Source organism: Mustela nivalis (assembly GCF_964662115.1).
Source record: "Mustela nivalis genome assembly, chromosome: 2".
Classification (NCBI taxonomy): domain Eukaryota; kingdom Metazoa; phylum Chordata; class Mammalia; order Carnivora; family Mustelidae; genus Mustela; species Mustela nivalis.
In genome coordinates, this window is record NC_139021.1 from 181,239,922 (window position 1) to 181,261,557 (window position 21,636).

At 51.3% G+C, this 21,636-nt stretch overlaps 1 protein-coding gene across 3 annotated transcripts in view; it reads right to left on the reverse strand.

The window, feature by feature from the left end:
• ADAM12 (ADAM metallopeptidase domain 12) overlaps positions 1-21,636 on the reverse strand; it is a 329,491-nt gene that overhangs the window by 28,643 nt on the left and 279,212 nt on the right. For all 3 annotated transcript variants that reach the window (XR_014309055.1, XM_082721242.1, XM_082721243.1), the window contains exons 14-18: positions 20,715-20,910; positions 8,212-8,320; positions 7,906-8,104; positions 5,728-5,805; positions 2,690-2,798 (exon numbers count right to left, since the gene is read on the reverse strand). Coding sequence is in view for 2 of the 3 variants with exons in the window: in XM_082721242.1 (XP_082577368.1) it covers positions 2,690-2,798; positions 5,728-5,805; positions 7,906-8,104; positions 8,212-8,320; positions 20,715-20,910 (691 nt within the window). In the remaining variant the exon portion in view is untranslated. The remainder of the gene's footprint in view (positions 1-2,689; positions 2,799-5,727; positions 5,806-7,905; positions 8,105-8,211; positions 8,321-20,714; positions 20,911-21,636) is intronic.

Genomic DNA, 21,636 nt, shown 5'->3' on the forward strand with positions numbered 1-21,636 from the left:
AGTTACAGGTTTTGGGCAGCAAAGCCCTTTCTCTGGGAGGGGGCTTTTTATTTTCTCCAAGGGAACATCCCTTTTCTGGGATTTGCTCCCATTTTGTTCAGTACAAAGACACTGAGAAGCCCCCCTGAAGGGTGTGGAAGAGAAGGGAAAGTCAAAGCTTCAGGCTGGTTTCCGGCCACAGAAAGAGCCCCGGGGATGACCTGCCAGGCTGAAGACGAGCTGGATTGGCAGCTCCCACTGCTCTGTGGAGTCCTTGAGAGTCCAGATGTGGGGTTCACGGGTCTCTGTCCCCCTGCCAGCAACAAGCAGGGCGTGCCTCCCCTGGCAGGTGAGCCGCAGCCCCCTCAGGCTGCTGGGGACAGCTGTGCAGGTGCTGGTCCCCCCAGGCTCTCCCCACCCTGCTGCTGGCTACGGTGCTCACAGGGGCTGACCGCCAGGCCCCGCTCCCGCTCTGGGAAAGAACGCCTCCCACCCTGTTTCTGGACTTCGTCCCCAACTGACAAGTCCTATCAGGGATGTGTCTCAGCCTAAGTAAGACAATCAACATATGACAGTCTTGATTCCCTTGTTAGTGTTACTGGAAAAGCCCTGCTTCTGGGTTTCTGGCCAAAATGTCATTCTTTTCAGGCGAGGGCTCCGGCTAGAGTGCTGTTGCGTCTTCACAAAGCCAATGAATGAAGTGAGCAGCTATAGCACGAGCCACAATTTCCAGCTCCTCGCAATCAATCCGCAAGTCTTAAGCTGATCAATAGTTCCTAGGCCCCACAATGAACTCGGCTGCACCATCTGGGCCACCTGCCTTGGTCTGTCGCAGTGCGTGCCATCATGCCGCTCGAGCTGGCAAACCGGGGCCCCCTGGCCCCCTCACCCGGTGCAAACACCAGGCCCCATGTGGCTGCCACGTTGGCTCACCTCCCCAAGTCCCCTGGTCTCCCCTCCCTCGGCCGCACTCTTGCAGGGTCCCGCTGGGCCTGCTCCGTGTCTCTGGGCCCTGGAAGAGTGGCTGGCACGTGGCAGGTGCTCGAGAAGTCACGGTCAGGCTGGGGGGCGGTGGGGGCAGGGAGGCTCAGGACAGAGCTCCCCATGCCTGCCTCTTTGTGTGCGTTTAGGTGTACTTTCACGCAGTCGTGGTGGCAGGGGACAGAGGCACGGATGCTTCCTGGCTCCAGTGAAGGACAGGCGTGGGGGAGCCCCCACACCCGAGCACCGCGGTCAGTACCAGAGGGTCCTGGCCAATCCGCTCCAACCCCCATGTGGGGGGAACGGGGGCCTGTGCCCTTGTCCGAGCAGAAGCTAGCATCCTGCCAGGTGAGCACGACACACGCTTCCCACTGGCTCCAGATGTCAACCGCGGGGCAGCGAATGTGCCGTGGTCAGGGCGGAGATGTCAGCGAGCAAATGGTACACTTGCCCAGACCTGCTTCCCCACCCCCCAACACCTCCCGGAAGGACCGCTCACTAGACAGCAAGACTTTCTGGTCCTTTTTGTCCTTGCTGCGGGGCCTGGACCCGAGGGCGGGGTCGCCTGGAGTCTCTGAGAGGGACGCTGAGACCCGACCCAGTTTAAGGAGAAGGACGGCCAGGAGCTCATGACACTGTCTGCAGATGTGGCCCTGGGGCAGGTGCTCCCCTCCCCCATCCCAGCACTGCCCTCACTGCCTGGCCCCGCAGAGCAGCGTTATGTCTGTCGTCTTCAAGATGTGGTGATGCTACCGCCAGTTACATCAGGACGTGAGGACATGGGGTGTCCCCTGTACAGCACGAGCCACCGAGTGAACGTCTGAGCGTGCCGGGGCTCAGGTGAGCACTGAGTGTCAGCACAAGTGGGCTCGGGCCGGCCCTCTGCACCTTTTTGTTTCTTTCCCTTTACAAGGGGCGTCGTTCAGACTCGCCTGTTCCCTGCCTGACAGGTGCTCAGCGAGAGCAGCAAGGCGCCCGGAGACCATGCGTCAAGGTCACCCCGGGAGAAAAGCAGTGGGGAGCAAGCGCTGGTGCGAGGAGGGTTTTTCTGAGGGGGAGAGGGACCTGGTCTCACTCGTAGCTGTGTGGCTGTGGGGAAGTTACTTGCCTCCCCCAAGCCCCAGGTCCTTTATTTGTAAAGAAGGAAGAATGACAGTGGCTTGGGCGTGAGGCAAGTGTCCGAGGAGATCGAGCAAATGCAGCTGACGCCCAGCCCGGTGACTGCACCGCACAGCTGCTCAGTGCGCAGAAGCCTTCTTGCTCCCCCCCGGGGCTGCCGGGGCCGCCCACCCAGGCTAGGAGGTGACTCTCTAGTAGGCGTTTTAGGAGACATTTGGCCTCGCACCTCTTGGTCCCCCATGCACCGACGCTGGGCTTTACAAAGTCCTTTCATCCCACACCCAAGTTCGTACCTGTTTGGCAACCCGCTGTCGAAATGACCTTGGCTAAGCAAAGTGTCACAGGTGAACAAGGGACAGAGTCAGCCACTCAGCCAGAGCGGAGTGAGGACTCTTGGCAAAGGTCAGGACGGGACAGAGCCTGGATATGGGCCTCGGACTGTGTCGGGCCCTTGTGGGGGTGCCTGGGCTTCCCCCTGGGGGTGGTTACACCTGCACACCCACGGACCGCTGGTGAGCCCTCCGTCTTGTTGGGAAGATCTGCTCCTGCCTTCCCACAGTCCCCCCGGTCACTCAGCACCCACTCCTGGGGACATGCTGTCCCTGCTCACCTGCTCGCCGGACGGGGCCACTGTCTGTGCTTCCCCCGAAGCCAAACTTGTCACAGAACGGAGGCGCCCAGTGGGCCTCGCAGTGGCAGTTCTTGCGGTTGTTACACACCTGTCCGGGCGGCGGGGGAGGGGGACACGGAGAAAGAGGAGCAGCGTTAGCGCCCGCCCTCCATGTGGGGCGGTGGTAAATCTCTGAGCTCTAATTGGCTGCCACACGGCAGCAAAGGCCCTGTGGTCAGAGTCCCCTCGAGCACTGAATACATAGGTGGGACCAGAGCCCAAGGCTGCGAATGTAACAATCTGCCTCTTCGCTGCTGTAAGGGCAGTACTGGGGACGGGGGGCATCCCCTGCCTCCCACCCCTTTCCCTCCATCAACGGCCACGTCCTCGTTTTCTTTTTTTCCTTTTCCTTCTCTGGTGTCCTCTTTTTCAATTCAGAATCCCCCCGCTCCCCAAATGACCACAATGAGAAGCCCCCTCCATGGTGAGCAGCGACCCTGCTTCAGGGCTGCGGAATCTGAGCCCTCGGCCACCCCAGGTCCGACCTAGGGGCACAGCCGTGCCTCCTGCAGACACGAAGTTGGAGAGGCGGCAGACCTGCTCTGACGTCTCGTGCCTGCAACGCCCACCTGCCTGGGGAGTCTCCCAGCGGCTCCTCCCTGCCTCCCAGCCCCGCGGGCTGGCCACAGCCTACTAAACCCTGGGGTCCTCGTGGCAGGAAAGGGGTGCTGAGAAAGCCGGAGGATGGGCTTCACTCTGGGATCGGGGGCCAGAGCCCTCCAGGGAAGGACCAGCTCCAGCTCATCTGGTTAGCCGTGACCGACGGAGGAGGCGCCCCTAGCCTGAGCTGACTGTCAGACCCGCTGCCATTACTACGGAACTTACGGAGCTCCTGCATGCGCAAGGGGCACAGGAGCTAGGAAACAAGAGGGTATTGTTTCTCTGAAAATGGGGGGCATGCCGTGGGCACACTGAATATGGGCAAGTAGCTAAGAAGAGCTTCTGGCCCATCTGGAATGAGTCGCCTGCGAACAACCCCGCAGGGCTGCTCGGACCAGGAAGGATTCCGCAGTCGGGTTGCTTCTGAGCATCCCATGTTCTCTTCCACTTACAGAAAGGAACTGTGCATCGCAGGTGACGGGCTTTGTGTGGTTTATATAAGTCGGTGCAGACCTACAGTCAGACACCCATCCCAAAGGCCTCAGCCCTGCATCCGACTGTTGCTAGATGGGGCCGAACACATACTTCTCTAAGGCAAAAATAAAATGTTTGGTGTAGATGTCTCATTTGTGATGTTTTCCTGCTTTCACTGATTTTTTTGTTGTTGTTGATGATCCAACCATCAAAAGCCCCAATTGGGCACCTGGGTGGCTCAGGGGGTTAAGCCTCTGCCTTCAGCTCAGGTCATGATCTCAGGGTCCTCACGTCCAGGGCCTCGGGGTCCATGATCTCAAGGCTCAGGAAGATCGAGCCCTGCATTGGGCTCTCTGCTCAGCAGGGAGCTTGCTTCCCTCCCCACCCCCGCCTGACTCTCTGCCTACTTGTGATCTTTCTCTTTCTGATAAATAAATAAAATCTTAAAAAAAAAAAAAGCCCCAATTCCTTAAAATAAGACCGACAGTCCAGACAACCTGTGATAAGTTGGAAGCTATATTCCTGTAATGCTAACCCCCTGCGGCACTGATGACCGAGTGGCCCAGCCTGTGCGGACACTGAGCGTCTTGCTTGTCTCTCAAAGACGCTGCTGCTGACTACCACCTACCACGCACCTGCGAGGATTCGGGCCCGGCACTGCCTACTCCATTTTGCACGGTCTCCCAATGCAAACTGGAGTCAGGTGCCCTTTTTGCACTGGCAGCAGAGAGACTGGCAGCTTTGCTATCCCCTTTGGAGGCACAGCTGGTGAGCCTGATCTCACTCGGGGAAGGGCTGTGGTCAAGTGACTCGTCACCAAGTCACGGCAACTCTTCCGTCAGTGTGGGTCTTTCCTCTCCAGCATGTGGATGGGAGCCCAGGGATGCTGCAAGGTGAGGAGCCCAGGGTCCGCCCCCAGCATGCCTGCTACCTGGTCCCATGACCTTGGACAGGCACTACTGCCTCTCGGTCCTGGGCTCCTTCATAATGAAGCTGCACCAGACCATCTCTTAGGGCCATTAGAAAGAAATCTATGATCCAACAAAGACATAAAAGGATTTTGTTTTATATTGACAGTTAGCTATACTTGCAGTCAACAAACCGGCCAGAGATGGCATTGCAATCCTTCATAGTTACAGCACAATCGCCATTTTATGAAAACCCCATAATTCTATGTTAGAATCATTGGTGAGTGTCTGCGAGTTTTAAAAATAGAATTGGGAGCATGATTTCTGCAGAGAATGTTTCAGAAAAACAAATGAACCCCTGGCATGGCTAATCAAGATTAATATGATTCCATTGGAAATAATTAAGCCCATCAGAAAAAATAGATTATGTTTTAAACAGTTAGAGTCCTCTTCTCTCCTAAAACAATTCTCTGAACTAAAGTAACCACTTTCTTTAGCTAAAGTGCATTGTGTGAGATTTCAAGAACACGTCGTCAGTATGTTCTGTCTCCCTTGGTTTAACTGCTTTTGGAAGTGTTTCCGTTCAGACCCATGCTCTGAATCTTGGTCCTTAGATTTCTTGGTCCAGCCTTAGAATCATGGTCCTGCCTTAAGGTTTTGAACAGAGGAACAGCTCTGTTTGAAGCCTTAAGGCAAAATCATTTATGCAGGAAGGTGAGTTTTAAAACTACTTTGAAGATGACAAAGTCCTTTTTTAAAAATCACAGGATGCTCCTCTGAAAGATAATTATGGCTCCATCTGATTTTCTTTGCTAAATAAAAGTCACATTTCTCCTGCTATGTAAAGGTCAGAGAAAATTAGTGTCTTTAGAAGAAAGCATGGAAGCGACAGCTATATTTTTTTAGAAGTTGCGGATTGCAGGATCCTTTACAAACGAACAAAGTGGTGCTTTGCTTGCTAGGGACTGGCTACAGGAAGCCCATTGGGCCGCTCACCCCTCTTTGGTGACACTGCTTCACACACTCCTGAACGCCGAAGACGCTTGTGTTTTGACAGCGACGATTGAGGCAAATCTGCGGAAGGAGGAAAATGTGGTGAACGTCTCAGCCCCTTTCCAACCACATGCACCGAATCTGTGATCTCAAAAGGGAAAGCCAAGAAAAGTTCGAGGAAGATGATTTTCCTCCAGCTGCTACGGAGGCAGCACAGCGATGCCCTTTCCAGCTAACTCTGACCTGGATTTGAGCACCTGCGTGTGGACTTGGCACATTTCAGGACTCAGGTCAATGTGGTGCTTCATATGGTTTCATCAATTAGGAGATGAGGATAACTGATTTTTGTTTAGAGCTTGCAACAAAACCTATGAATTGCGGCATCTCCACCCACCTCCCCTCTGCACTGACCCCCCCATCTGCTCCTTCCATGAAAGATAAAGAGAGAAGAAATGTACCAGCCCTCAGCCTGGGGCCTGTGCAGACTCAGAGACTCCAAGAATCCAGGTCCAAGAACCTTTTAAAGGAGATACTGACACATGGGAACGTTTCCAAATTACTGACCCACCATCACTGTCACTGCCACAAACCATTAACGGAAAGGCCCCACGGAGGAAAACAGACAGTTCCCTTGTGTTTATCAAGCCTTTGCAGGGGCGGTAGTTTCCTAAACCATACCATGCTGGTTGCAGGAGTGTAGTCTCATCTTAAAGGTGCCTAACATACTCCAGACTCAAAGGATCAGGCCCTTTATTTCCTCTAAGACGTTACAAATTAGTGGGGGCAGAGAAAGAGAAGTCTAATCTTTAGATTGCAGAAGCATTTCTGATTGAGTAGAACCTCCCTACGGGAAGTTTGCACCAGTGACGAACTTTGAAAATAGTGCCAGTTGCCCAGGACAACTCCCAGGGCTGCTGGGAATCTTGGCCAAGGGGACTGTCATATTCCAGCTGACAAAAGAAACTGAGGCTACAGAGAACGCAGCAGGACCTGGGTCAGAACCCCTGCATATGGGGGCCGCTCTCCTCTTAACCCACGAGCAATGAAGGCCAAGGACAGCTTTCAAAGAACCCGTGTTCTGCGGGAACGGAGAGGGAAGTGCATTTACTCTTGCACATGGAGGAAAAAACTCATCGACAAATCGAGGCCTTGGAATTTCAGTGTTTAGACGCACCCGGTTCCGGCTTCCGGCTGTTCAGACTACAGTTTAAAATATGAGTGTCATTCTAATGTCAAGGCCAGAAAAGGAGCAGCTGACACGTGTGGTTAAGGAGACCCCAGGAATATACATCGTGTGTCCCGTACCATCTCCCCATTTCCTTCGGGACGAGGCGCTTGTGGCTCAGAGTATATGACCGGACGGGGCTGAGGGCACAGAATTCTTACCCTGGGGACTTGGCCACGGAGCTGAATCTATCTTTCTATTTTATGACTTTCTATTCTGTGACCTCCATGTTGGCGAATGATTTCATAATCCTTTTGAAGGTGGGGGGTCCTTAAAAAAGGCATGTTGATTAATCCTCTTTCCTAAAATGTTTTATTAACTTGCCTTCCTTTAGCCTGACGAGAAAGTCTGCTGAGAAAAATCAATGTGGCAGAATGTTAAAAAGAAACCTCAGTTTCTTGTTTTGACTTTTCATTGTTGACTTTCTTTCGAAACCCCCAAATATCCTTGTCTGCTTTCCCCCTGCTCTCCAAAAGACCTCCCTTTGGCTTCAAGCTGATTCTCTCTCTCTTCCCCTCTCCTATTCTCTCTATGGGGGTCTCTGAAAATACATATGACTTCCCGTGCCGTCCAGGTGAGAACAAACCGTCACTGTGCCAAAAACCAAGGCCGCATTTCCAAAAACAATATAATAGGCTCCTGTGTTTGCTTCCAAAGTAATTTCCTGGCTGGAAACACTCCTGACGCCCCGAGTGTAGAAATGACTTATTAACACTCAAAGACTGAGAAACCGAGCTTGATTTTCCCAAATCTGCATCTCCATGGTTAGGCCAGGATCTAGGATTTATTAACTTTGCCTTCTAGGTGCAAAGAACTGGATTCCAGAGACAAAGTTCTAGGAAGGAGCGGATTTGGGAAAACAAACCAACCTCCTGAGTCAGTTCTTGGACAGGACGTTTCTCCACAGGCCCCTTCCAGACTTACATTTATGATGCGAGTGAACATTTGGGTCTTACTTTTCCATCTGCACACTTGGTGCCGGCAAGCACAAGCCCGGGGTCTGGGAGGTCATCGCCCAAGTACACGTGGGTCCCGCGGCACAGAATCCGACCTCCTTCCTGCAGCGGGATGTTTGTTTCTATGGAGACGGCATTGGTACCAATGACGGGCCGGCTGGCACCTCCTTGACACTGGATTTTTCCACATTTAGCATCTCTGCAAGGGTGAGAACAAACAGTCCCCGAAGAGGGCAAGTCTGCAACCAGCTCTGAGCCACATGGGAAGTTCAAAGCCATGACGTGCTCGGGCCATGGGTTCCGTACCTCATCTCGCATTTGGCAAAGGAACTCTTGGAGTCTTTGCCACAGTTGCCGTACGGGTCACCTGCAGAGTTGACTCTCTCAAAGCAGATCCCGGGGGCAGGTTTAGCACCTGAAACAGAAGCCAAGCAAGGGTTTCTAAGGTTTGTCGCTGACCGGCGCTGGGATTTCAGGTTAAGGGGAGATGGGTTTGGTGTGCAGAGAAATCACACCTGCACTTTGGCTGACTCCTGAGATGAGCGGGCCTGGGGCCACCTAGCACCCTCCCCCGGCGTCGCTCGCGGTAAAGCCTGCATCTGCTAGCTCACTCTTCTCTGGGGCGGCTCTCCGGGCCAAGAGCATGCAGCCTTCTAGGAGATGTGGCCTGGCTATGGGACCAGACCTGAGCCAGTGCAGAAAGAAGGGAGCTAGCTGGCCTCGGGCGCAAGGGAGTGCGCTCTCTTTAATGGCATCTCCTACAATTCTGGTGAGAAAACACATGCTAGAGCGGCTCAAAGGAATAACGATGACTATGGGGGGTGCAGGGAGAGAGGGAGGGAGCCAACAGTTACCACAGATACCTTACACAGCAGCTTCAGTCCTATAAAGCTCCCTCCGAGAGCAAGCCCTCGCTTCAGTTAGGGCCCATGTTAGCAAGGCAGAGAGTGCTCTCAGAGGCCAGGGAGGGACAACCCCTCACAGGCATTTTGCACGGAATGACAGTGCCCAGTAGAGAGGCATGTGGGAGCCAGAGAGCGGAGGACATAGGCATTCCTAGCACATCTTCTGGCCAGGGAAAGAGTGACCTTGTGCTTTGGAATTCACACGGCCAAAGCTTTGGAGGGTTCTTAGATCCTAGGCATAGGGACACTTGTTGAAGACGATGTGAGAAGTTCAGGGAAATGGTCCATACTTTTCAGAATAAACTGTGCCTTGTGGTGTGGGCCTGACCCACCTTCTTTCCTATACTGGTGTCCAGGTGGGTGCTCTTTCCGGTAACCCTTCCAACCGCTAGATGCCCACTGCCCAGACTTCACTCTGCACCCAACTCTGGGGAAGCTCCCTGCACTTCCCAAGGTGGCAACTGACTTATCTAAAATACCAGTCTAACGATGGACAAGGGAACAGAAGACATTCTTATTTCTAAAAATTTCTCTTTCTTTAACCTGCACCTGATTCCTCTTCATCAGGCAGGAGCAGACATGATCCCCTTCTCATTTAAAAAAACAACAGACAAATCAAACCAAACAAAACCCTTGCAACAGTTGAGATGGGCTGTGGGTTCAGCTATTGGCCTCTGCGGTGAGGTATCAGAGTCCCGAACCTCTCACTTGCCCATTCTCTGTTTTTTTTTAAAAACCACGTTGAGACACCTCTCCAACTCATTTTTAAGGGCATGATGGCAAACTGGACACAGTTTTCTATCATGGGAAAAAAACAGGTCTCCTGCTCGGGAGCATCACAGTCCTTTCCTGGCACCCCGGGTTCCTATTTCCCGCTCGCAGCATGGTTACACCACTGACCCGCGCAGCTTCTGCCTACTACTACAGTCCATTTCCTCCATGTCCTCCTGCCTTATTCTTTTCCTCTACCACTGCAGGTGAAGAGATGGGGAGGGCGCGTCTCAGTGTCGAGCCTGTTTCTGTTTGATGGTACTTTGATCAAAATACCTGGATCTAATTGATCAGTTTTAGAAAAACTGGCATCTAGAATATACCAACAACTCATTGGTTGATTGTGTATTCACATGGACTCAATGTACTTGTTACTTACCTGTCTGGTTTTCTTTCTCTCTCTTTCCTTCTTTTCTTTCTCTATTCTTTCCTTCCTTCTGTCTGTCCACCCGTCCGTCCGTCCGTCCTCCCATCCTGATGCGGACTTCATTCACACACACAGTTATTTGGCCCTTACTGTCTGCCAGGCCCTGGGGGTGTAGGGGTTGACCACTGTGGACAAAGCCTTCTGCTTGCTCTCAAGTTGCAAGGAAAAAAGTGCAAGCAAATGGGTATCTTCCTCTCAAGTCCTGGGTTGGGGAGTGTTATGAAGGAATCAACCAAGTTGGAGGGCCCAGGGGGCTGTTGTGTTAAGCAGGCTGGTCAGGAAAGAACTCGTAGAGGGGGGACAACGGGCTGAATTCCACACCTCAATCCTACCAGGGATCCTAAGAGGCAGGTCTCATTATCCCGTTTTATGGACAAGAAAACTAGAACCCAGGAGGTTAAATATGTGGCTTAAAGCCAGGCAACAGGACTGCCAGAGGTTGGAGTTCAGCCTGTCCTCTCTGGTGCTCTGAGGTGTATCAAGGCCCCACCTGGACTAGGTCCTGCATGGGCCTTGGGGATAGAGAGCAAAAGACCTGAACTGCATCCGCCCCCATTGCTGAGTGGAGAGCCATGCTGGTATGCGTGGGGAGACAGGGCAAGAGCTGTAATGGATACTCTCATGCCGCCCAAGTGATCCCAGACTTAGGCCAATGTGAGATAGGGAGCTCCTTCTGTGTGCTGTAAGGCATTTGGAAAAGGCTTCAGTCCTTCTTTCCCTGCCTTGGAAGACCAGCCAGGATAAAGGAGTGCCAGCAGGTCCTGGCGGATGCTGAGCTCTGGAACTGGGGAGGCAGAGTTGGTATCTCTCTGCTACTGATGCTGGGTTGATGCTTCATAGGGTCTGTCGTGCTTGCTCTTATCAAGTAATTTATCCACTGGGAAATGTGGCCACTTAAAAAAAACAACAACAACAACAAACCTTGCTGCTCTTTGAATGTGTTCATTGATTAATTTGTTTTCCTGGTAGAGATAAAAGAGATTTTATATGTGTGTGTGTGTGTGTGTGTGTGTGTGTGTGTGTAGAGATTTTCGAGCTGTTTCAGACTCACGAGCTTGCGAACAGCTAGAAGGCAGGACTGGAGGAGGGCTGGACTGGGGTGTGCAGAAGGGTAAGACGAAGAGGGAAAGAGACCGGTTGCCACCACGATTTAAAACAAAGGGGCACATTTTATGTAGGAATACCACAAAAAGTGGCTAAAACAGGAAGTCAAGCAAGGGGGTACAAATCGTATTTAAGCAAGAATAAAATGTTTAGAAGAGAAAACCAATGCTAGGTCACTGCTTGGGAACCTGGACCTGGAAATTTGACAAAATTGGGTCTTCTAGGGCAGGGGACTTTGGGATTCTAATGCCCCAAATGTCAGTGGGTTGTATGGCCTGAAAACCAGGTGTGTGTGTAAATCCCTAGGGGCTATAGAACAGCATTACAGTTTTCTGATAACTGTGAAGTGTTGTGCATGCCCCAGTAGAAGGTCACAACACACTTAAAGAGAGTTGCCATTTTCCCACAGAGAAAAGGCCCAGAAATGTTGATGGCAAATTTGAATACATGAATTTTTAGCAACATGGATGACAGAGTCCAAAGTATTACAACATACTATCCATTAACTTGGTGAAAAATATTGAAAAGTCCCATTTTAATAAAGAAATATTACTTTTTCTTTTACTCTCCTATATCAAGAAACAAAGCTGCTCAACGTCTTTACATTTCTCTTTGGTCTCAAGGTCTTTGGTCGACTGATCTTTGACAAAGGTGCCAAGAAAGCCCAATGGGGAAGAATAATCTCTTTAACAAATGGTGCTGGGAAAACTGGATATCCACATGCAAAAGAATAAGCCAGACCCTTCTCTTCTACTGCTGCAAAAATTAAGTAAAAAATGGAGTAACGACTTAAATATAAGACTTAAAACATAGTTTCAAGAAAATATAGTGGAAAAGCTCCTTGACATTGGTCTTGGCAAAGATTTCTTGGACATGACACAAGAAACACAGGCAACAAAAGCAAAGATAGACAAATGGGAATACATTGAACTAAAAAGCTTCCTTACAGTAAAGGAAAAATAATCAACAAAATGGAAGGCAGCCTACAGAATGGGAAGAAATGTTTGTAAACCATCTATTTGACAAGGTGGTAATACACCAAATACATAGGGAACTCCTAGAACTCAATAGGAAAAAAAAAAAAAAAAGGTCCCAAATAACCAGATTAAAGAATGGGCAAAGGAACTGAATAGACACGTCTTCTAAGAAGACATAAAAGGGCCAACAGTTATACGAAAAGACGCTCAGCATCTCTGACGATCAGGGAGATGCAAATCAAAAGCACAATGAGACATCACTTCATATCAGTCTGAATGGCTAGTATAAATAAAAAAAGCAAAAGATAACAAGTATTGGCAAGGATGTTGAGAAAAGGAAGCACTTGTACCCTTGTACCGTACATTGTGGAGATGCAAACTGAGACGGCCTTTGTAGAAAACAGTATGGAAATCCCTCAAAAAATTAAAAAAAAAAAAAAAGGAACTATCATATCACCAGTGGTCCTACTTCTAGATATACATCCGAAGGAGCTGAAATCAGAATCTGGAAGAGATATCTCAACTCCTGTGTTCACTACAACTTTATTCACAACACCCAAGACATGGAGCCAAACTGTGTCCACTGATGGACAAACGGATAAAGAAAACATAGTAAGCACACAGAACAGAAGGCGACTCAGCCTTAAAAAGAAGGAAATCCTGCCATTTGAGACAACATGGATAAGCCTGGATGGCATTACCCTAAGAGAAATCAGTCAGATACAGAAAGACAAATACTGCACCATCTCCCTTATATGTGGAAACTGAAAAGGTTGAACTGATAAAAGCAGAGAGTAGAATGGTGATTGCCAGGAGCTGGGGGAAGGGAGGTGCTTGGTGGAGGCATTAGTCAAAGAGTGCAAAGTTTCAGTTACACAAAGCAAGTCCTAGAAATCTACAGTACAACAGAGTCTACAGTTAATAATACTCTTATGCTATGCTTAAAATTTTGCCAAGATGGTAGATCCTATGTTAAGTGTTATCTCTCTCTCTCTCTCTCTCTCTCTCTCTCTCTCTCTCTTTCACACACACACACATGAAGAGGCTAGGAAGAAACTTTTGGACATGAAGAATATGTTTCTGGCATCGGCCATGGTGAGGGTTTCTTGGATAAGTGTGTATTTCCAAACTCATCAAGGTGTATGTATTAAATACCTACAGCTTCTTGTATGTCAGTCCAGTTGAGTAAAGTTAAAAACAAGTCTGTTTCCACAGTACATCCTTTGTACTTCTAGCTCATTAGAATGCTGACCTTTTTATTCTATTGTGATGCTGTCACTGGAAATCTTATTTTTAGGTACAACTACCCACTCTGCCAACAGGGAGTCTTCTGATTTTGTTTTTTTCTATCCACTCAGCAGGTGTATGTTCATGATCTCCATAGCCTAATCATTCGTCCTGTTGCTTGTCAAAGTGATCTTTTAAAAGCTTTTTTACCAGAATGAAAAAAAAAAAAAGTGGAGGCATGAAGTCACACCCTAGGCATAATTAAACAGGTGATAAACGCCCTTGTCTTTTCTTAAACCCAATTTTGTCAGTCAACCTCCATGAACTTCCTAAAAAGCATGGACAGACGTTCATGAGGTCCGCTGTGCCTTTCTGACTGGGCTGTGAGAATCAAAAGACATGATCGAGAGACTAAGAGGTCAGTAATAAGCCATTCTTTCTGATGCATAGATTTTTTGGGGTTTCCATGCTTTGTATCTGGGCATGTATGGGAATCTAAGGAAAACAATGTACGTTTATCACGCTTCAGGTGCTTTTGGAAGGCTCCCCGCCCCCACTTTGGTCTCTATAACCAGCCGGGCTGCAGAGTTCGAAGAGCGAGGGTCTAGGACTGAGAATAATAGTCTCCCAACCCACCGCACTCTGGCCAGACCCCTCCTAGGACAGCCCGTGCAGTGGGAGAGGCTCCTGGCAGAGGGCTCTGTGCCACAGGGCATAGACTGGGTCCATGGTGGCTATGTGCCCAGGGCGAGGTAAATTCACATTTCCCTCGGAGCCTGACTGCTGGAGCTGGTTGGCTGAGGGTCCTGGGCGACTGTGTTGCCTGGCATTGCTGACTGCATCCCTTGGGGCCAGCTTCCATCACTCCCATCCCACAAGACTGGGGTCCACCATCCTTCTCTTGTCCATGCCGTAGGGGCTGTCCCCTCCTTGTATTTACCACACTAGCTTCTCTCTCTCTCTCTCTTTTTAATCTTGTGATGTCCCAAGTCTATGGCCTCACTGTCAAAACCCAGTGGACAGGGGTGGTCCCTCAGGCCTGCACAGAGCAGATGTGTGCCAAGAATGAGTAAGTGACGAGCCACTGGGGAGAGAGTTTGGGGAAAGCATGTTCTGCCTCAGCTGCCCTCCCCAGAGGAAGCCACTTGCAATTTCTGTAGAACAAAGCATCTTGGGTAGGTGAATCCTGTCCTCTGGCTCATCTTCCCCACGGCTCTGGATTTTCACTTACACATTTACATCAAAGGAAGTCTTACCACGTGTCCCGTGAGGAAAGAAGATAGAAGGTCATCAGGAGACAGGTTTTACAAATATAGGCAAAGGAAGAAACCGTATGGGCAAGACAACCAGAAAGAGGGCTTGGCGCTGACCTTGGGAGCAGAAACAGCCTTGCATTCCAAGGACACATCATTAAGGAAGAAGGACACAAGCCCCCAGAGACAAGTCCTGAGCACCTCGGCTCAGGCCAGTTCCAAGAGCGGAGCAGGGGCCAGCCAAGTGTTTCATGGGGCTCTCTCCCTTAGAGACAGAATGGTCGATACTTTCAGAAGCGTAAATGACTTCTCCCCACTGGGGAGAGGTTAGGAATGCATAGAGACTGGGGTTCAAAGTTGCCACACTTAAAAGTGTCTGTCTTCACGTTTTCACGGAGAGACTTCACGTCTGTCTCTTGGAAAAAATGACAACGGGGTTCTCGTCCCTACCATAGTGCATCAATTTACAGCCTTTGAATTCTTAATAACAGAACACTTAGATGTTTTGCCATTATCCAAAGATAAAATTTAGCCTTTCAGAGGGAATTTTGACATCACCCTGTATTTTACAATTACACAGAAAGTGAAGGATTTTAATTACTAGTTTTATCTTCAGAGGGATAAAACTTATATTTGTAATTGTAGTTTGCAAGTTCCAATGTCATTATGTCTTTTGAAAGAGAGATGATGACATCTTGCATTAAGCTCACAATTTACTTGATCTAATCTTTTCCTTAAAATGACTCTATTATGCAAATGCACTTCTCCTGTTTGGGCCCATGGGCTCCTCCCTCTCTGTCACTAACTGTCCCGCCCCCGCTTCTCATACCCACAGACAAAGCCCTTCTTTGGCACAACTGAAGGCTGTCCCATTGTTGTTGTACTTCTCCCTTTCTCTATTCCAAACTGACCTCTGCATTCAACGGAAAATGAAGCCCAAATGAACAAGTTTTATCACGTCCTTCTCATGCTGCGGGAAGAAGGGGAGACTCTCCTGCCTCGAGACAATAGGGCTCTTGGCAAAAGTCTCTTCTCTTCCCATCGCTCGTCACCAGAGTTGTGGCTGATTAGTAAATGTACTGCCCCAGGTGTATCATAATAACGCAAACTCATTTAAACCAGCCTTGCAGATAAACACTGAATATTTACCAGCCCATAAAAACTGTCTGGTCGGCTCGCACTGCATAAATCAAGCGACACTATTTTCTGGTGAGTGATAAAATAGATAAAACTAACATATTTCAGGACTTCCCTGATGCAAATTGTTTGTGGCTCTAGACATGTAGTTATCCGTAAGATTAATTTCCAAGTAACGCTTTCAGTAACCATGGTTCAGATAAACAACGTTGGCAAAAGTAAATTTTCTGCCTGAAGAAAAATATCCAGCTGTATTTCAGAAGGAATAAAGGTCATGTCACATGGACAGAAAATCTTTGTGGCTATTAAAACCAAACTGGACTAAGGGGGGGTTAGCACAGGCCACAGTCTGAACTGCAGATAAGAGTTCTGTGCCTGACACCAACCCATAAGGCCTTGAGATACAACATTTGTGGAAGAAGAATCGGGGGGCCAGCGGCGGGGAGGGGAAGAATTTAAACTCCTCGCCAACAAGAACATTATCAACACTACTTAGGAAAAGAAATAAATGAACGAAAACCCCAAAAGGTATTCTAAAAGGGTATTACATTGCTAGCAAAGAGTTGGTTGCAGGCATATGTTTTGAATTTTCTATCATTCTATTTGTAGAAAGATTTGGAAGCAGGATTCGTTTATTGAAATCCAACGCCGGGTTGAGAAAAGTCCATTTCAAAAGGGAATAAGTGAGCTGGAAGGCGAGGCTTTGTCCGGCCAGCGTTCCGGCAGCCAGGCCTCGAGACGGACGGACATCCTGAGCAGGACTGGACGTTTCCGGATGACTCGGCAGTTCGGTCCAGTCACTGGGGCGCGTGTGGCACGGGCCAGCAAGCAGGGGCCCAGTGACCCTAGAGCTCTGAGTCATCGGGCCTCAGAGGGGAACGGAAATGGCCCTCCAGCAAACGTGGTCCAGAGCCCAGAGCATTTGCTAACCGTGGGGGAAATGAAATATGGCAAATGTGTTCCTGACAAGAAGTTCTCCCTCTCTGAATCATGGGAAGCTAATTTAAACCAAGCACCGTAACGCAGCGTTAGAAGGCTCTCAGCCCCGTGCATCTCGCTGGCTGGGAGCCTGGCCGCGGAAGTCACCCCCGCCCCCGGGATCGTGAGGGTCACATCCCAACTCTCCTCCAGGTCCAAGCGAGAGCGCAGAGGGACCCTGGGAAGTCTGTTCCTCTGGCAGAATCACGTTCTCGAGTCAGCAGCATCTGGTAAGAGCTGGACACCAAGGAATATGTAATAAATGAGAGAACGGGGTGAGAAGTGAGGCTCTCTGCTCTCCAGGTCACAATCCAAGCTCTGGACAAGCCCAACTGCCTGCAGGTCCCTGGAATGCCCCCTCCACCCCGCCGGTGTTTCTGGGTGCCTTGACCCCCGCTGTTCCGCGTGCAGGAAGTACCCTTCCCTCTCACCCCTGCCAAACGGTGTCTCCAGGGCCACCTCATCTAGGACGCCCCACTCCACGCCCCGCCACTCCCCAGCACTCACGCCAGCCCCAGGACACTGGCTCACTGGTCTGTGAGCTTTCCGTGGGCCCAGTCAGAGCCTCCTTCTAGAGTTCAGACTTCCGAGGTGCCGCACACCGAACACGCGACTGCGTGTGATGCCGCACACACGAGAGGTCACGGGGTGTGTTCGAGGACAACAGGATACCCGTGAGCTAGCCTGACTACAATCCCCAGTTTACAGCTGAGGCCCGAGGTCAAGTAGTCTGTTGAAGGTCACCTCGTTAGCAAGGGTTCTGTTCAACGCCCGTGGTAGACAGATAACGGCCCCCGAAGAGTCCCCCGTCCTAATCCTCAGAATCTGTGAGTATGTCTCCTCACATGGCAAAAGGGACTTTGAGAATGTGGTGAAGTTAACAATTTGGGGAGGAGCATTTCTCCTGAAGGGTCTGGATCAGAGCAACAGGATCCTGGGGCCCTTCTAAGAGGGGGACGGGAGGGTCCGACGCAGAGAAGAAGATGGCACGGCAGAAGGAACAGCCGGAGAGAGACCACGGTCGGCAGGTGCGTGCTGCTGGCCTTGTAGATGGAGGCGCACCATGAGCCCGGGGGAGCAGGGGCCTCAGGAAGCCGCAAGTGGCAGAGAAGTGTCCTCTCCCCCCGGGGCTGCAAGAGTAACACTGCGTCACCAACACCATCATGTGAGGACTTCCAAGCCACAGAGCTGGAAGATGACAGATTTGTGCTGGTGTATGTCACCACGTTTGTGACAATTCATTCCAGCAGCCTCGGGAAACTCGTACTGTGCCTCTGGACTAGACAACGGGCAGCTGCACGGACACAGAAGGAAAGAGCACTCTGCATTCCCAGAGGAGGTGGTCAAAGGCTCTTCTGAGGACTGTGGGGGCCGCGACTGGTTCTGACCTTCCCGAGGAAGTGTGTCCAGTGATATGAAGGACCGAGAAAGGATTGGCTGAAGTACAGCGAACCTGGGAAGTCACGGGGCTAAGGTAGGACCCCAAGCTCAACACTTCCAGGAACTCTGAGCACCCCTGATGCCAGGGAGGCTTAGTCCATGTGCCGTGACCCTCTCAGTCCTCGGGGGAGGCTGGCGAGAGAAAAGGCAGGCTGGGAGTTGCGAATCCATAGCCCTCCACAGCAGCTGGTGCAGGCCCCCAGGAGGTCAGGCCACCCCCTTCACCAGCCGCCACAGGGAGGCTGAGAATTCAAAGGAGGTAACGTCCCAGTGCTCTTGCTTTTGAAAAGCTCAGGCATGACTCAGGTTGTCAGTGTTCCTGCCCGTCTGGCTCGCTCTCTCTGGTCCAGCAGCTTGAGAAGGACTAATCTGATGAGATAATAAATACCAGCCTTGGTCACCAGGAATCTGAGGCATGTGGCCAGCTGAGTCACACAGTGGCGGTGGCGCGGAGAGAACCGCGGAGTTCCATCTGACATCACTTGGGAAACGGGGCCAGACGCCGTAATACAGCAGGGCACCAAAGAGCATATTTTACTCCAAAAGCTCCAAGTGCTGTGTGTGCTCTGGCTACAGAACACTTTTTTGGGAAGGGAGCATTATAACATCCCCTGTAACTCAAGAAGCAGGAGATTGCAGAGTCCGGAGAAAGGCTAGGAAGGACTAACCCCGAGGGAGGCTTTAGGCCTCAAGGACTTGGCCTAAAGCAGTAGCCACTGTCCCAAAGTGACCTCACTTGGCAGAAAGGTGTCTGAAGTCACGAAACTATTCAGAGCCCATCCAGCCACCTGACGGTGTATAGTGAGTGCCTTCTTTGTGTTTGTCATCGCAAGGCCTTCACCCAGTGTGAGATGGAGAGATTCCACCCTGGCCTGGGGTCCCCTGGCCCAGCCAGTGAGGAGGCCAGGACAGAGGGCTGGGCAGGGTCCAGAGATGAAGCGTAAAGCCCCAGATACCACAGGTCCCCCACCTCCTGTGCCCGTGGACCCACGAAATCTGAGGAGCACTGGGAGAACGCCCCACAGACACGACGAACAGGCCGCCTCAGGCCCTCGATGCTGCATCTGTGCCGCTCCTCTCGCCCCTCAAGGAGGCCCAAGTATGGAGGGGCATCTTTGGCTGGTGGGGCAGCGGGCTCCGTGACAGGCCTGGCCCTCAGAAACCTCTGTCCCCGTTCTCCTGGCTTGCTCATGGCTTTCACATCACACTGAAAACCCAAGCTATGAGTATCTGTCCTAGTTTACTGTCCTCCTCACTCCTGAAACCAAAACCTCACAACGAACGCCTGACAGAGGCCCATATCAGATTTCCCTGCCTCTGGAGCTTGCCTGGCTCTCTGCCTGGCTGACCACAGTCATCTTGCCATGGCTGGTGTCCCTGGCCAGTGCTGAGGTCATGTCTGCAAGGCGGGAAGGACAATGACAGGCAGGGTGGGGACCGCACTCTTAGAAAGTGCTCTCCATGGGATTTACTACTGGAATCCTGGAGCTGGACAGAGGCAGCAAACCCTGCGATGGGAAATCCACTGGGCCCTGGCTTCCCCCAGGGCCCTGGACCTCTGACCCTCGAAGATGGGTCAACAGAGGAGAGACGTGTCTGGGGACTGATTATTCCCTTTTGCATCCAAGCATCTGTTGGGACAGTAGAGCTTTGTTCTAGGCCTGGTCTTTGGTGTGACTACATGTGTGCATTGTCTGTGGCCTTTGGGTCATCTGGCCTCAGTTCAAATCCCAACATCACTACTTCACGAAACTGTCTTCCAGTCTCTGAATTGGGGCTTCGGTTTCTCTAAACTGTAGCCATTGTCCCTATCTCTAAGTTGGGAGTCAGAAGGGACAAGTCATACTGCCCATCGAGCCTGGCCTCCCCTACACAGGACGCAGTGAGTCAACAGCCTCTAATTACCCCAGCAGCTGCTTCCTAGCTACCTGCCCGCCTGGGTGCCTTTTTTGGAACACACAAGTCCATCACTCAGCTTTTAGAACCAAAATGGCTTTCAAAGATCTTAAACACCTGTGTCCATGTTCTTTCTCTGCGTTCCGGTATCCAGGCCTTCCATGCCAGCAGTGCCTTCTGTGTCCCTTCCCAACCCATGGCCAGTTTGCTGTTTCTTGCATCAGGAACAACCTCTCCCTGTCCCTCCTAGTCACAGACAACTCATGCATCCAGTCTTCAGTGACTCTCTTTGACACCCCCAGACTCCGGTTGGGGTCCTTGCTTGAGCACCAAGAAGCACTTACACATAATCAGAGTGGATGGAAGGTTCTAGCTGTCTGTCTAGCTGTCTAACTGTTAAGCTATCTGAGGCCAGGGTTCATAGCTGATTCTCCCCTGTCACTCCCTAGGGCACACAGTCCGTGCTGACACGTCTCTCCTCATTGGACCACAGTAAGCCCTCAGGAGATGTTCTGGGAAGCACCCATTTTTGCCTGCCCAGTGCCTAGCATGGCCCCAGACCTACCAGGGAGCCAGTCACTGCAGCTGAATGGAAGGAAGTTTTGTAGATGGAACACGGCAGGTGTGGTGCTTCTGGAAACCAAGTGAGCTGCCCAACCCCACCGCTCTGAGCCCACTGGTGGCAGCCACCTACCTGGTCCCCAGAGCGTGATGCACTGTTGCTCGTGGGTCTGACAGATGCCGTTGTAGCAGTAGCCATCCACCCCCTGACACGGGTGCCCGTCGTGCAGGTACACGTTGGCAGGGCAGTGCGGGCTGGCCCCCGTGCAGAACTCTGGGAGGTCGCAGGAGTTGCTGGAGTCCCTGCACGCTGTTCCCGCAGGTTTGAGCTGAAAGGAGAGGCTGTTTATAGCACGTGCGCTGCGGGGAAGGGGGAGCGACTGCCCAGCAGCGCCCCTGGGGCAGAATGGAGCAAGGCCATCCTCATGAAGCCTCAATAAAAGGGCAAGGATTCTAAAGCAAGAGAGACCCCGAGAGTCATTAAATAAACAGAACCTCGTCCTGGGCTCTGGGGTTCGCCTTCTATGGGGGTGGAGGGGGATGAAGTCGAGTTGCTTCTTTTTAATGTCATGCAATATTCGGGTTTTCTGCTGAGCGGACGGGCTGCTAGCTGGCACCTGCTCCCTCAGAGGAGGGGCGGGAAGGGCGTGCGGGCTGATGGGCTCCTTCGTTTGGAAGGAGGATCTCTGATGGCCAACACTGTTATGTGTTCTCTGATGACGTGGGCACCTATGGTGTTAGCGCTGTGCCCCGATGACAGAAACCATCCCAAGGGCTCAGTCACAATAACGTTTCACTTTGTCATCAAATCGCGGAGCTGGAAACCTGTCTGCTAGACTCCATGGTGGGGGAGGAGAGAAGGGACGAAGCAAGGCAGCAACAGGAGAGGCTGGGAACCGTCGGCCACCGCCTCACCGTTATGTGGTTGAAGACACGAGGGTGAAGAGTGGCTGCTCGGAGGCCGCACAGCCAGCGACCTCCCCCCTGCTCGTCCCGGACACTCTTCCCTGCCAGGAGCTCTGTGCCAGGAGCGCCCGCTTCCTTGAACAATCCCC